Genomic DNA, 16,816 nt, shown 5'->3' with positions numbered 1-16,816 from the left:
TTATGCCGGCACAGGCAGTCCAACAGATAACTTGGGCCCAAACTGTTTTAAGACTTTGAAGGTTAAATGCAGTGCTTTAAAATGGACCCAGTTAGCAGCATTTTACATTGGACCTGGACATGAAACTGGCATAAGAACGGTGTCACCGTGTCTCCCTTGGGATTCCATTTTCTAGCCCCTTGAAGTTTCTGAACCCTCATCAAAGGCAGCCCCCATAAAGTGTAATACAGTCATCTAATATAAGGTTACCAGATTTTTTTCCCCCAATGAATCCGGGGACACTTTTCAGCTTCAATGGATTTTGTATGGGGACTGATTTGTAAATCCAGGGACTGTCCCTGGGAAACGGGGACACCTGGTAACCTTAATCTAATATAGATGTGGCCAGGGCAAGGATCAGTGTGGTCAGGTCAGACCTCCTCGGATGGAATCGCATCTGACATACCAGCCCAAGCTGTTAAAAAGGCATTCTTGGCAGCTGATGCTACCTGGACTTTCCCAGTTGGTACTGAATCCTAGAGCCCTCCTAAAATACATCCATGTTCTTTTATAGGGGGGCGAGGTGTCCCACACAATACAAACTGCAAACCTTCACAAGGCACACAACCTAACTAATCTTGGCTAAACGCCTAATTAAACAGCTTAAACTTAGTCGCAACATGGGCTGTGCAATGCTAAGCACACTCACTTTAAAAAACACGTAAGTCTGCTGAATTCAGCACAGCTAATGAGGTTTCTTGCGACATATTTTGTCAGATGTTGCTCTCTTTGGAGTTCAGAGTGGCCTCTTGCCTAATAATAATAATAATAATAATAATAATAATAATTTATTTATTTATACCCCACCCATCTGGCTGGGTTTCCCCAGCCACTCTGGGCAGCTTTCATCAGAATATTAGAATACAATAATCTATTAAACATTAAAAGCTTCCCTAAACAGGGCTGCCTTCAGATGTCTTCTAAAAGTCTGGTAGTTGTTTTTCTCTTTGACATCTGGTGGGAGGGTGTTCCACAGGGCGCGTGCTGCTAATGAGAAGGCCCTCTACCTGGTTCCCTGTAACTTGGCTTCTCGCAGCGAGAGAACCACCAGAAGGCCCTCGGCGCTGGACCTCAGTGTCCGGGCAGAACGATTGGGGTGGAGACGCTTCTTCAGGTATACTGGACCGAGGCTTGGGCCATAATAAATCTGTTGGCATTTAAGATGTGCTTGTATGTGTGCTTGCTAGAGAGTTTGACAGAGGGCACTGTACCTGTCTCAAGTGGCAGTGAAGGGTGTAGAGGAAAATTAGGAAGTAGTTCAAAGTGGAAAGCCACCAAATGTGGGTAAAGGCGAAGTCCCCGGGTCCCTCTCACCTTTAGCACTCAAAGGAAACATAAAAATAGACTTGCCGGTCAGGTGGATGGCTGCCTCGTGATTAGGAAAACTCTGTGTAAAGGGTTCATAAGAATTAATCACACCCTTCTAACCTGTCAGCGATTTCTTCACAGAGGTAACAAAGTGGCACCAAACTAGAAATAGAAAGTTTGGTAGAATCTTGCCCAAGGGATTGCAATGGAAACTTGGTAACCTCTAGGGGAGAGGTAAAACACTGTTATTTATTAAAAGCAATTTAAGACACAGTAAAAAAGTAGAAGGGCTTCCTTTTCGGTTGCAGAATGAGGTGGGTGCCAAACAGCTGATTTTAGGTGTCATGAAAGGACAGCAAACTTTTAGTAACTTCTGCCGCTTTGGGGGTTTTTTTCTACCATCAAGCATTATATAAAAATTTTAAATAAATTGATAAATTAGTAAGACATTTTTTCTCTTCCACTGAAAGGCACTTATGTGGTCTCATGTCTGAGATGCCAGAATAGCTTAGCCAGGCTGGGGTAGAATACATCGTGACTTGAAAAGAAGGGCGCCATTTTCTTTTTCACCTCAGGCAACAAAATGTATTGGGCCATCCATGTCACTTGCTTTCTAACGCATATTGATGTGGGACTACTCAGGGATCCAGATTTTTTTGTGGGTGGGGGGGAGTTGTCTATAGCATTTGTTAACAACTCATCTACGTTTTGATGCTATTAGTATTAACAATCTCTAAAGCAGTATATTTCCAACATAAGAAGAAATATTTGCACATATTTGCCTTGCACATGAAATATTTGTATTTTTAACATCAACCTGAAAGTTAGAATGAGGCTGAATGACCTTCTCCCTGGTCTTAATACCACCAGTCAGGATATGTAGCAAAGTCCCTCAGGCATCCATCTGTCTGTCTGCAGCTTCAGGTGATGGAGACATAATATAACAGAAATTTCTGGAAGAACAAAGACTAAAAACATTGCATTAGCCCTAGGTGAATACATTCTTGGGAGGTTGGAGGCAGTGGGTACAACAGGTGAATGTGTGTCTGTGAATGCCCTTTTTTGGGGTCAAAATTGCTTATAGAGCCAATTTGCCATTTTAGTTTTTAAATTGGGATACAAAGAGCACTACGGTTTAGGTGGCTTAATACAAGTGTAGTCCTGTCGTTTGGCAATGACATATGTGACTGGCTTTCTCTGCAATAAATTCAGAACTGTCAGTTTGGTCCCCCAGTCATTGGTTTGGAACAGGGAACTACAACTATTTTAAATGCACTTACTTCACATACGGACACGGGATGGCGCTGTGGGTTAAACCACATCAGAAGGTTGGCGGTTCGAATCCCTGCAACGGGGTGAGCTCCCGTTGCTCGGTCCCTGCTCCTGCCAACCTAGCAGTTTGAAAGCACGTCAAAGTGCAAGTAGATAAATAGGTACCGCTCCGGCAGGAAGGTAAACAGCGTTTCCATGCGCTGCTCTGGTTTGCCAGAAGCGGCTTAGTCATGCTGGCCACATGACCCGGAAGCTGTATGCCAGCTCCCTCGGCCATTAAAGCGAGATGAGCGCCGCAACCCCAAAGTCAGTCATGACTGGACCTAATGGTCAGGGTCCCTTTACCTTTACCTTACTTCAAATACATAGTTCATAGCATTGCATGTGCTTGGTTTTCTTGTTCTTTTTTGTCTAAGTTCAAGAAGCTTGAATGGCTCTTGCTTGGGATGCAATCCTGCCCAGAGTTACATTTGACGTCGGTAGGTTTTGTTGCTGGGGAAGGACTGTAGCGCTTGTTCCTAAGCCATAGATTTCCAAAGGGTGAAAATGGAAGGAAATGCAGAAAAGTAGTGATCTAAATCCATCTATAACTATTGCTCTCCATGGAGCTAGGACACAAAGTGCAAACCTGTCCTCTTCATGAAAGCACAGGCAATTATGTGGGCACATTTGCAGCAACTGAATCCCTTCCCTTCCCTAGCATGTTCCTGTGGACATGTTGAGAGTGTAAGGCTGCAGAAAGCAGACTTTCTGCCAAATCTTGTTCCCTTGGGTTTAGAAGGAAACAACCTGCAATTGCTGTGTGGAAGGGAAGTGGCGTTTCACAAGAGGAGGCTTGAATGTTCTGGATACTGGTTATCTCTCTGTGACAGAAGACCCCTGGCATAGAATTCTGGTTTGTTCTGCCCTGAAAACACATCCCCTGGTTCCCAATTCATTGTAAATGGAAATAAGTATATTTCTAGAGAGGCGCAAACAACGCAAAGATGTTCGCAATGTAACTGCAAATTTTAGCATTTACTTTCTAGTTTTGTTTAAATGGGGCAATATACAACAGCGCTTGAGAGAAGATGTCTCTGGTCTGAGCCCTTTTGTGCAAAAAATATTGGCATCCTATGGCTCTTCCCACATTGAGGTCCCAATGGTAGCTTCATCATGTGTAGTAGTGGCAAGTTCGTAGACTTAACTACCCAGTTGCCTTCTTGCACCATGTTACTATGTTTACCAGTTGTGAAATTTGTCTTCATGAACCCTCTTGTTGGGGCAATCTGGATCCAGTTTCATGGAATGGGAAAGCAGTTGCAAAAATAATCCTTACTTGACTAAATCAAAGCTATATACAAAGGTAAGAACATAGCTGACTCAGGAAGGTGTGTGTGTTTTTGTGTGTGTGTGTGTGTGTGTGTGTGTGTGTGTGCGCGCGCGCGCGCTGGTCTCCAAGCCTCTGGCTAGGATATTTTGATGCATTTGCTTGCTACCATTTTATGTTGCTTAAATCTGCCAGCTCTCTGTTACCTCTGAATAAGGATGAGTTTGCTTTAACTTTAAGCTTTTCTCACTCCCTGCTGCCTTTGACACAATCCTCACTACAAATAGGGTGTTTTTTGTTTTGTTTTGTTTGCTCGCAGGCAGATTTATTGCACTTTGACTTCAAGAGTTTATTTAAGGCCTATGCCTTTAAAATGGTAGTTCCACCCACAGGCTGCCTTTAAAAAGGAAAATCACTGTTGTGAGGTGGAGCTGAGGACCGCACTGCCAACAAAATTATAAGTAGTTGCTTCAGCTTGCTTGGGAACATCTGGAGTTTGGAGGATGATATATAGTAGTAGGTCTCTGTAGCAATTTTAGAGACGTTGAAAGCCAGATTGAGTTACTGGTCTTAGCAGTTATATAGCTCCTAGGATCTTATGTCTATGGAAAGGGATTAATCCTTCCTTTCTGCAGACTTGACGCTGCCACCCAGTGAAATATTTTTGTGAGCTTGTCTGTAATTTGGTGAATCTTTACTTATCACCAGAGATAAGTAAGCGGTTGTGACTATTTTTTGAAATCTAGCATAGCGCTAGGCAGCAACTTGCAAGATATCTTTTCCTGCATAAAACCACAGAGAATTGGAATTCTTAAAGACGACTTGAGAAAATTGGTGAGTTGGAGCTGCTTGGGATTTTATATCATGTGTATCTCAAACTGCATACTTAAATTGAGGTAGTATATCAACCCATGATTTGGATAAAAAAATTTAAAAGTAAGGTAATGATACTATTTTATTCATTCTGCTTGCCCTGATAATTCATACGGCAGTGCTGTTTATATCCTGTCATGAAAGCATAGCTATCTCTTTGCAGGTGTTAAATCTTTTCTGAAGTCCTATCAAATGCAACAGTTCTGTATAACATTAAGATTATAATCTACCTTTTCTTGAAATTCATAGCTAGCCACCACTAATTTCACTAACTTCTGCTTATTTTAATATTCTTAATCTTAAACACATTTAAGGCATTTTGCATTTGGGTATGTTCTCTGAGAAAGAGCTTTATAAACTGTGTGTTTCCATGTATCTATCAGAAAAACTGAATTGTATTATGAATTGGTATTTTAAGCTTCCAAGGACATTTTGGTGAAAGTAAGATTTTGTGCAGAAAAAATACCTTCATGTTTGACATGGTAACCACATCAGTCTGTTTCATTATATTGTCGCATGGAGCACTAAAGAGTACTTCTGAACTTTGAAGTGTGTACTCAACATGAGAATAGGATTTAGGTCCAAGGTGTTCTGAATCTGAGTAATCTTGAGCTTATCACCATGTCTTAAAGCAAATGTGGAAAACCTGGGTACCTTACAGATGTTGGTACACTCTCATGGGGGGTAGGACCATAGTTCAGGAACCACTTTGTATACAGAAAGTCCCATATCTAATCCCTGGCATCTCTAGATAGAGCAGGGAAAGACTGTTGTCTGAAACCTGGAGAGCTACTGCGAGTCACTGTAGAGCCAGTTCTAAGCTAGAAGGACACAGTAGTCTGACTTAAGAACATAAGAGTTGATATAAAACATCTTCTTATCAGCCTCAGCCACTGTGTCTGGGGATGAGATGGTGGGAGTTGTGGTCCAACAGCATCTGGGGGCCACCACATTTGTATAAATGTGAATAAGACAAATATTGCAAAAGGACACCATGAATTTGCAGTGTGGAGGAGGTCCAAGCTAACCACTTCAGCGTTTGTCCCTGGACTTCTCACCCCATAGAAAAGGGGGGGGGGATATCTAACTCTGGTTTTAGAAGTGAGGTAGTTGTTTTCTTGGAGATAAACTCTGAACTGGTGAGTGAGACAAGATGGGGCTTCCTGAAAGAAATCGTTGGAAGAAATCAGAACATCCCAACACCAAAAGAAGGACCTGTAAGTAAACCTATGCAGCATGGAGTTGTTTCTTAAAGGAAGCCTAAGCAGTCTTCAGCTCTCCCAGATGCAGCAGGTGCAGAATTTAGAGACTTGATGTAAAGAAGGCTTGCTGGAGGATTAGCTGGAACTAGCCAAAGAGGCAGATGATTTTTTGAGATTGGATAGTTAAGCAAGAAGTTTACCCCAATAGGTTTTCAGTGTCTGGGATCAGGTTCTTATTATTGGTATATCTCTAAGAAGGATTAATGTCAAAACCCCCATGAGTTATGGGGTCAAAGTCAACTTGAAAGTTTAAGTTACAAAGATGCCGTGAAGAAAGAGGGATTACTGACAGTTTGTCTAGCAGATCAGTCCTGCTGGTGTGGCATAATATACCTCAGTAAGTGACTTATTCAAGGTTTAAAGTTTAGATCTATAGTTTTGCATAGGGCACATTATATTGGCCTGGGGCAATTGGAGGAATAAAGAAGAGTTCCCTGCAGAATTGACTGTAGATATGAGGAGTTTTGTAGGTTTGGCATATATAGAGATGATTGCAATGAAAGACAGGAGACCCTAGGAACCTGTTCACTGAGGGAAGCTTCCTTTGATCTTTGTGGAAATATGCCTAGAGAACTTTTGAGAAGCAGTAGAAATTGCTACACAAATTGAGTCTTTCTACATAGCATCTGGACCAAGAAAAATACTGTTGAGTAATATCCAAAGTGCTGCCAATTTGGTACGCTGGAATTAGTTCACAGGTTAAAATTACCGTATTGGCCTGAATATAAGCCTCACTTTCCCCCCAAATTCTGACCGTGAAAAGTTAAAGTGCGGCTTAAATTCGTGACCTTACAAAAATTGGCTTTTACGATATCGCTGCTGAAACAGACATATGGTAAAACAGAACGGGTGTGAGTGTCTGTGGAATTTTAAGGGAGCGGCTTATATTCAGGTATTGTCTTTTTTCCTCTCCCCCCCTTGAATTCTAAAGGTGCAGCTCATATTAGGTGTGGCTTATATTTGGGCCAATACGGTAGCTATTGGTACTTTCTGACTTCAGTGAACTAATTTGTAAGGAATCAGGAATACTGATTTCGAAAAGGAGATACACAACTGAAAGTTCATCCAGAAACCACAAACTCCACCACTGTCAGGAGCTACTGCATTCTGCCCTAGGTGGTGAACCACTGCAACCTTTTTCGTTAAATGCCTTTTGGGCTCATTACACGTACCCGATCTTACCATTGGAGCTTTCTGGGCAGGCTTCCTTTTCCAGTTGACCCTGCCTTGAGCTACATGGTTTACCTGAGCTGTAACGTTTCTGTTCTTTCTCTTTGGTCCTTATTCTTGCGGTGTTCTGCAATTCTTGCCTTCTGATCATCTTGACTCCTGGCACATATTCCAGATCCTGCTTCTATAATAGCCTCTAAGCTATTATAGTTCATACAAAAAGACATCTGAACGTGAAACATGGGCTGTGAACATTTTACTCTGAATCCAGAGTCTCCAACCGCTGACTATTAGCCAAAATCCATATTGATCTCTGTCCTATCACTTCTTTTGAAATACTGCATTTTGATGTGTCCCCCTCCCCATCTAGCTTCAATCTGAATTGAGAAAATGAATGGCCTAGCTGCATTTTAAGCTTGCAGTATCCACGCCACTTGAGAATACATGATCTGATGGTGTCCACAAATGTGCCAGATTTTAAACAGATCTGATAAAAAAATGCCACAAGTACAGGAAGTTAGCTCTTTGAAGCATGTGCCATTTAGTGGTTTTAAACCACTGTGGTTTGTGTGGGCACTGCTGCAATTCACTGAACATAGGACCTTTCTCCTTTGAACCAATATGGAAATAATTGTCTTTAAGAGCTTCCAAGAGACTCTGGCATGCTTTCAGCTGCAGTTACATAACTATCCAGTATTGTAACAGGCTTCAGCATAACACAGGGACCGAGCAGTCTGGCCTTCTGTACCAATTCTGATAACCACTATCATATGGTGATTAAAATGCTGAGCTTAAACCAGGGGAAAGTAGGTGCAGGCACCTATTTGCACCATGTTTGCTGCACAGTTAGCTTTCCCCCAGTTGCTTCTCTCAGCCTAGCAACGGGGGTTGTGATAAAATGGGAAGCAACTCTCATATATAAGTTGCATTGAGCTCCTTGGAAGCAGGGTGGGATATAAACTTGGGGGTGGGGGGGAATGAATTACTTCCAAGGCCTTGGTATCATTCTTTCTACAATGCCTCATGGCGGTTGCTGTTCGAGCAATTCAGTCTTGCTGTGGCTAACCTCTTTAATCATTTATGTAAAGCAGGCCCTGCGTTTCTTTCTCCTTTTCATCTTCCCTTACACCTTTTGAAGGATATTTTTGAAATGAGATTGCCTACACTGAGGGGCTCTCCTGCAAGTGCCTGTCACCCTTTATCACTTTTAATATGTAGAAATTGCTCGGAGGAATTTCCATCCAGCCTTCTCACGGTCCATAGCATTGTTGGTATTATTGCAAACATCTGCTCAGAAGTAGGAGCTTTGATCTGGGGCTGTTTGCTGAATTCAAGCACGGCGAGGGACAAAGCTGAGTCGCTCACTTGGCCATGTGTGGCATGTTAGGAAAGTTGTGGTGTGTGCTGCCTAATTCCAGGTCCGCTAAAGTCAGTGGCTGCTTGTGAATGTCTGGATTGCAGCCTACGACTGCCATCAAAAGGACATTTGTTCTATTGAAATCAATGATGTTTAATTCCAGGTAAGAGCCTCTGGAGGCCACCTTGGTCATACCTGTGCATATCAATCATAGTGGTGCTACTGTGTCTTTGCAACATTTTTTCTTCTATACAGTGGTACCTCGGGTTAAGTACTTAATTCGTTCCGGAGGTCCGTTCTTAACTTGAAACTGTTCTTAACCTGAAGCACCACTTTAGCTAAACGGGGCCTCCCACTGCCGCCACGCCGCTACTGCACGATTTCTGTTCTTATCCTGAAGCAAAGTTCTTAACCTGAGGTACTATTTCTGGGTTAGCGGAGTCTGTAACCTGAAGCATATGTAACCCGAGGTACCACTGTATTTATTACAGTAATTTATATCCCACAGAAAACTACAGTGGTACCTCAGGTTACATACGCTTCAGGTTACAGATGCTTCAGGTTACAGACTCCGATAACCCAGAAATAGTACCTCGGGTTAAGAACTTTGCTTCAGGATGAGAACATAAATTGTGTTCCGATGGCGCTGCGGCAGCGGGAGGCCCCATAAGCTAAAGTGGTGCTTCAGGTTAAGAACGGACCTCCAGAACGAATTAAGTTCTTAACCCGAGGTACCACTGTACTCAAGGCAGGTCTCAATTTTAAAATATCTACCGAAAAAATGAAAATAAAACATTGTTAAATATATTAAAATTACAGGAATTTAAAGACATTATGGAAGAGGTAGTATTTAGTTTTTTGAAAAGCACGTTGGAATAAAACTGTTGCTTTTGCAAGTTATTATACAGCAATGCAATCTTGATGCATGTGCCTCTCTTGCTCCTCACAAGGTCTTTGCAATACCACACACTCAGGGTTTTTGTGCAGCGGCTGGATTGTTTTGCGAGCTGCAGTGCCATGCAGCAACTTTAAGCACTGCACCAACTGTTTGCCTTGTACTGCGTAAAAGCAAACACATAGTTAAGAGATCATTTGCTTGGGTAAACTTCAGTTATCACTGCAGCTTGTGGGGAAATAATGTCTAAAGTTTGGCTTCCTGTGGCTGCATCCAGTACCCACTTGCTGCATTGAACTCAATGGAAGTTTCTTCCGAGAAGGCATGTATAGCATTGCATAAGTTAGGAGAGCGTCCATTAGACCATAGAATCATAGAGTTGGAAGGGACTTTGAGGGCCATCTCATCCAACCTGCTTCAATGCAGGAAAGTTTGGGGCTCAAACCCATAAACCTGAGATTAAGAGTCTCATGCTCTACCAACCGAGGATAGGATTTCTCTCCCCTCCCAACTTATAGTTATTCCTTGATTGCTTTAGAATTACTTCTTTATTAAGGCCAGCCTACTAATAACACAAATACTGGTCATCAATACAACTGATCACAGCAATATCCTTGAACGATATGCAACTGATGCATTTGAGAGACACAGAGAGTGTTTCTTTTCTAGCTCTCTTTAACAATTCAGTTGATGGTATTGTGGCATTTGCCTCCTAGGTGGGTCATAAGGAAAGGGTTAAATGAGTGTGAAGTGATTGGCCAATGGGAACCCAAGGGGAGGAGTTAGAGTTAGAGTTGGAGTTGTGTGGAAGTCAGCTGAGAGTTGGGAGTTGGAGAAGGAAGAGGGAGGATAAGTCTGTGGGTTGGTCGAGTTGTGTTGTGAGTGAGTGAGAGGAACTGTTAGGTGGAGTCAGATAGATAGTTGGGATAATCAGTTTGAAGTTGTTAGGAACGAATAGGTCAGTAAAGAAACAGTAAAGAAACTAAGATTAAGAAACTGACAAGAAAAATTAACTGAAACCTTAAACTTGTTCATGCTTATAAAAATAAACTTGATTATTTGTTAATGTTAACTGTCTGGACTCCGTGTGTACCCAAGGGGAACGGGTTGGTGGCAGCGAAGAGGCAATCACAGTGGTGGCACAGGGATCAATAGACCGTCAAACGTCCGGGGACCCTGTGTTATCGCCACACGTATTAACTGGTGCAGGGCTTCACGGGCTATACTAACGGATGGAAGTATCAACCTATTCTAGACCTACTTTCCCCTCTAAGCAACTCTCTGGAAGTTGAGCAGGTGATGTGCCTACACAAGAAGCCACCTGGAAACTCCTCAGCTCATGTCTTGAGGTTCATGATGGAAGAAAGATGGGATGTAAATTAAAGCGTCTGGAGCACTGGGCTGAGGAGAAGTAAGGCAGGGATGTGGGAGAAATGTGCTGTTTCTTTTTAACCCACTCCCCACATCACATTCCTGCTTCGTATGTGAACTCATGTCTACCATTGTTCTACCATGGTGTGTTTGTGACTTGGAGCCTTATTTCTGAAGCTTTGCTATTCATCACTGCTTTTCACTGTGGATACTATCCAAAGACAGTCATGTACGTACTTGCTGCAGACATTCAGGGCACACACGGCTGAAAACTAGTTCCAGCTTTTCTTATGTAGCACTTGCTGGTTAAAACTTGACGCTCTCAGTTCATAGAATCATAAAATTGTAGAGTTGGAAGGGACCCTGAGGATCATCTAGTCCAGCCCCCTGCAGTGCAGGAATATGCAGCTGTCCCATACGGGGATCAAATCTGCAACCATGTTGTAACCAAGTGGGCCATCCAGAGGAATGTCAATAAAATGCCCTAATCCAGATACGGAGATCTGTACATGGCGGTAGGCTTCTGTGTAATGCTTCCTGGAGCAGGAACTGCGTTGTGCATCGGGATGTGAACGCTGTCTGTCAGAACAGCTTTTGTTACCAGTGGATACATTATCCTTGTCTTCGGACCAGGTGTAAACAACATTTTCCTGTGTATCTATAAGCTTGAAATGCATAGCTCTAGTTGATTGAACCGATTAAACTAATTAAAACTTGCTTGTTAGATATGCCAAGTCACCAAACTGGCTTTGTGGGTATGTATATAACATATGCCCAGTTTCCACAGGGAAAGAAGCCAAAGTGACTTCGCCTTTCGTGTATAATGGGAATGACTTATACGAATAGCAAAGCTCCCCCCCCCCCTTGTTTGGCAAATAGGTGGGCACGCTCAGTGTCATCCAATCACCTGTGGCTGCTTTTCCTCCACCCCCTATGAGCAAGCAGCTCCACACCACCTCCCTGTTTCTACTTTTAAGGCAGATGTTTAAGTAAAATCAGTCTGAACCGTTTGCTGCCTACACTTACAGATACAGAAATCCCTATAATCTGAACATTATTGTTGGGTGAGTAAAGCTTGGGCTGAAAGTAAACCTGTATCGAAGTAGAAGCTTTGCAGCTTGGAAAACATTCGCTGAAATGGTTTGTTGGCAGGAATTAGCAGTTAAGCGTACAAACTATATTGGAAACTATATTGAATGCATAAAAGAAAGATAGAAACGGGGTGTGGGGAGGAGGATTTTATTCCTCGGGGGAATGTCTGAAACTCTGATGGTGCTCTGCTTTTCTCAGTAAACACCTTAAGGATTCCACTGCTGGAAGTTTGCAAAGATACTTATGTGCAGCATAAATGAAAACTGACAAATATTCTTGAAAATGTTTTAGCATAATTGGGCATCTGGGGCTGTCTTTTCTCCTTCTGCTGTAGCTTAATGGGCAGCTGTTCTAGAGTGATAAGGCTGGATGGTACAGGGAGGGGAACGCTTTGTTCTGGGATTCCCAGTGTGGCACCTGAGAAGACCAGGACAGCCTCTGGCACACACCCCACTCCCCTTGTGCCTGCCAAGGCCTGCTACTTCTCTCAATTTTGCATTTTAAAAATTTAGGGGGGTTGGGCTTTTCTTTTGGGGGGTGGCCTGCTTTTTTGCCTGTGTTCCGTTTGTTTTCAGTGCGTGTTTTGTCTGGCAGGATTCTGACAATCACCAGTTTTTCTTCTGTGAAATGGGTATTTTGGGGTACCAATGACAGTTTCTTAGATTTCCTAATGTGTCTCCAGAGCCCAAAAGGCTGGGATCTCCAGGCTTAAGTTTCTAAAAACTTTTTTACAAGCTGCAACATGCGTGCCGTTGCTATCTTCCCTTCTTTTTCTTTTTTTAAAGTTAGAGGACAAGCCCTGGTGGCAAGTTTTTTATGAGTCGGTATATCAGAAATGGCAATCGTATTATCAGCAGAAGCTTGCAATAGCAATTGTATTTACCTGCAAAAGTACTGCCTTTCAAAAGCTGCAAAATGTGATACCCTTCCACACCTGCTGTGTTCAGAACAGATGTTCGAGTACCAGGCATCAGAAATAACTGAATATTTATTGTGACTGTTGTCGTACTTTCATAGGACGAGAGAGAATTGCAGCTGCAGCCCTATAAGAGAGGGCAACTCTGCTATGAGCTAGGAATATCCTACTCTAGATAGCTGAATTAGCTAGAGCATGGTGTTGATAACACCAAGTTTGCAGGTTCAATCCCCACAAGGTTTTCAACCTTTTGAGTCCACAGCTCCCTTAACCAACTACATTCCATTTGCGGCACCCCTGTGGGGCTTAGGAGCCCAGTTATGTCACCCCTTTCCGGCAGAGCCGGCAGCCCCTCACCCTTTTTTGAACACCCTCCCTTGCAGAGTCTTCCCTCTGCCTCCTCTCCTCTCCCCTCTCCTTGGGAGTCCTCTGTGCAGCTGCTGCTGCCCCCCCCTGGTCTCTGAGCTGTCCCCAAAAGAGGTGCCTCCTCGCACTGCCCCACAGGGGCCTGGGACTGTCCATTCCCAACAGGAAGGGCTGGTGGAGTGGCTGGCTGGGCTCCCTCGCCCGCTTGCTTGCTTACTCCAAGGCCACCTTAGCTCCTGGCAACCAGCATCCCATGGCCAGCCCAGAGTCACCATTCGCCTGGGGAGCCTGTAGCCAGGGCTGCTGCAACAGCTTTGCAATCCTTTGGGAGGCAGAGACGCAAGAGGGCATGGGGCAGGGGGAGAAAAAGGGACAGAGGCCAATGTTGCCCACAGCACCCCTGACCATCATTCAAGGTGCCGGAGGGTGCTACCCACACTGGTTGAAAACCACTGCCATTTGGGATAGCTGCATATTCCTGCAATGCAGGGGTTGGACTTGATAATCCTCAGGGTCCCTTCCAACAAGCCTATGATTCTATGGTTGCAAGGGCTCTGTGGATTATGGAACATAAATTGTGTTTTTTAAAAACTTTTTAAATTCAAAATTAAAACAAAACATATTATCCAGAAACATATCCTTATTTCCCCCCACCCTCCCACACAAAACCCACCCACCCCCACCCCTGACTTCCCTCAGTTCCAGTCTTTGATTTCTCTAAGAATGCTGTTTTCTGCATGTTACACAGTTGTATAGATCCTCAAACTATTTAGCTGATTATTACCAATAAAAAGTTGGTGAATGTTTATTCAAAGCCAGCCAAGGAGTCCAGTTCGCTTTGTTGCGTCTTCCAATACTTTGTAAAGAGTTTCCATTCCTCTTTAAAGTCACAGTTATCCTTGTCCCGTAGCTTATATGTCCCGTAGCTTATACTTACCTGGCAGGGGAGACACCTTGATCATGAAACATAAATTGAAGGACGTTCGAGGGTAGAGCCGGTTTGGTTTTTTTAGTTTAGATTGTGAAGGTTAGAGTAGAAACTCCTCTATCAAGATACATTAGCAGGGGTGGGAATGCATAGACTGGTGAGATTAAATTTATTGCAAGAGCAGAGGGAGCTCTCATGTGGCAGAGGCTAGTGGGTGTTGCGAGCTTTGTGTAATTTAGATTGGGTGCCTTTGGAACAGCAAAGTAAATGGTGCAATAAAACCTGTCCACAGAAAGCAGGAATAATTATCTGTTTAAATGAATGAGTAACTACTGACATCCTAATTTTTGTGCAATATGGTATACTTTGGAAAAGAGGTAACAACTTAGATTTTAAGTTGTTGGTATTTAGTAGTAGTACAAGAATGTGTTGAACAACATTTTCAACATTTTCAACATTTTCATTTCAACATTTCATCATCTAACATTGTGTATGGCATCAAATGCCAACAGTGTCCTTCAGCTCTCTATATTGGACAAACAGGCCAAACCTTACGCCAAAGAATAAATGGACACAAATCTGACATCAAGAATCACAAAACAGAGAAACCAGTAGGAGAACACTTCAGTCTCCCAGGACATTCTATACAAGATCTCAAAGTAGCTGTTTTACTACAAAGGAATTTCAGAAATAGACTGGAAAGAGAAGCTGCTGAATTGCAACTCATTACCAAACTTAAAACCATGGAGAGACCTGGTTTGAACAAAGACATTGGATTCTTATCCCATTATACATGACTAAGCCATTTCTCACCTTCTCACCCCTTGCCTTTTCCTGTAAGACCTATTACAGTCGTTAAGAGTCGTCAGCAGGCTCATCTCAGCTATCTGCCAATCTCCCATTCCCACCACCCTTCTGAGTAATACCCCTCCCCACCTTCTCACTATATAGAAGGATCTGGCAACTTCTGTTTCAGTGTATCTGAAGTGTGCTTGCACACGAAAGCTCATACCAAGAACTAACTTAGTTGGTCTTAAAGGTGCTACTGGAAGGATTTTTTTTATTTTGACTATGGCAGACCAACACGGCTACCTATCTGTAACTGGAACATTTTCAGAGTATACCACAGACATATGCAATAGAATGATGTTCGTCTATCATCAAACCAGTTCAATGGTTTTTAATTTCAGTTCATAATGCTTTGCAACAGATGTGGTTTGCTAATATATATAAATTTACTGATAGCACTTACATATTATTTGGATGGCTTTCAAACCATAGAATATTAAAACAAAATAAAAAAAATTCCTTCCAGTAGCACCTTAGAGACTAACTAAGTTTGTTATTTTGTTTCGACTTTGGCAGACCAACACGGCTACCTACCTGTAACATAGAATGTTAAAATACAATAATGATAACAGAATAAAAAGAGTAAACAGATAATGGATTAAAAATTGAATGTTGTTGCTTTTATATAAAAAATCAACAGAAAGTTAAATAGCATAGTGACCTAGACAGTATTACTGATATAAAATTCAGAGTATTCATCATTTCACAATTTAAAAGTTTGAATTGGTTTGGGTTTTTTTAAGTCTGTACCTGGTGCCTAAAATGAAATAAAGTTTATTCTACACCTTGGGACAGGAGCGTATTTTAGCAGCAATTTGTGCAAAATGAATAGGTCTGTAGTCAGTGACTCTCTGCTGCAATGTCATGTCGGTGAGCATTGCTGTGCTATGCAGCTTTTTATCTGGTGGATGAAACTGTAATTTTCATGACATATAAACGGTGGGTGGCATCTGAACAAGTCATACATTGACTAGACCTATTGGAAATGGGACTTCTACCATCATTGATCTCATTGGATCTACTTTTGAGTTAGTCAGATGCCACTCTATGGCAACTTTGGAGGATTGCAAAATGCAGTAATCTCTCTCATTTTTCAGGCTCCTTCATCCAGAATGATAACCTGTGGACCAGCCTTCTCGTTCGCCCGGTGCCTCTTGCGGAGAAAAATCGTCACTGTGGACAGCCTTGAAGATAGCAAATTATGCCGCTGTTTATCCACCATGGACCTTATTGCCCTGGGAGTAGGAAGCACCCTCGGTGCTGGCGTTTACGTCCTCGCTGGAGAAGTTGCAAAAGCAAATTCCGGACCTAGCATTGTAGTTTCTTTCCTCATAGCAGCCTTGGCTTCCGTGATGGCAGGGCTTTGTTACGCAGAATTTGGTGCTCGTGTTCCAAAGACTGGCTCTGCCTATCTGTATACTTACGTCACTGTTGGCGAACTCTGGGCTTTTATCACAGGCTGGAATCTCATTTTGTCTTATGTCATAGGTGAGTTTGGAAGATCTCGGAGGCTCTTAAGAAAATGCCAACCACAGCCTACTTGGCTTTTGTCTCCTGGCTGCTGTTCATAACTGGAGTAATCTTTTGCTTTCATGCATAAATGTGCACAGAGAGAGAGGGAGAACACTTTTGGGGGGACATGCTCTCAATGTTCCTGACCTTTTGGTGGCTATGGCAGCAGTGTGAATGGGACAATATCCAGCAGCCAGCAATATGAGAAGGGGATAGAATTGCAATGCATAGAAATGATGAGAGGTGAATGGCACATGGGCTAGGAAAAAGGTTTTTCAAGCACAAGAATAGGGTGTG

The 16,816-nt window shown here is 42.8% G+C and overlaps 1 protein-coding gene across 5 annotated transcripts in view; it reads left to right on the top strand.

Annotated features, from left to right (window-relative positions):
- Window positions 1-16,816, top strand: part of SLC7A2 (solute carrier family 7 member 2) — a 46,428-nt gene that overhangs the window by 13,145 nt on the left and 16,467 nt on the right. For 3 of the 5 annotated variants that reach the window (XM_081019989.1, XM_081019985.1, XM_081019988.1), the window contains exon 2: window positions 16,105-16,495. In XM_081019989.1, the coding sequence (XP_080876115.1) occupies window positions 16,120-16,495 (376 nt within the window). In that variant the 5' untranslated portion in view covers window positions 16,105-16,119. Of the gene's footprint in view, window positions 1-4,381; window positions 4,763-11,778; window positions 11,921-16,104; window positions 16,496-16,816 lie in introns of those variants that run through there. The other 2 variants (XM_081019986.1, XM_081019987.1) reach the window with 2 other exon arrangements.

This window comes from Podarcis pityusensis, assembly GCF_964106645.2.
Source record: "Podarcis pityusensis genome assembly, chromosome: 9".
Taxonomy (NCBI): domain Eukaryota; kingdom Metazoa; phylum Chordata; class Lepidosauria; order Squamata; family Lacertidae; genus Podarcis; species Podarcis pityusensis.
Note: the sequence above shows the minus strand (reverse complement) of the source record. Positions and strands in the feature narration are given on the sequence as shown.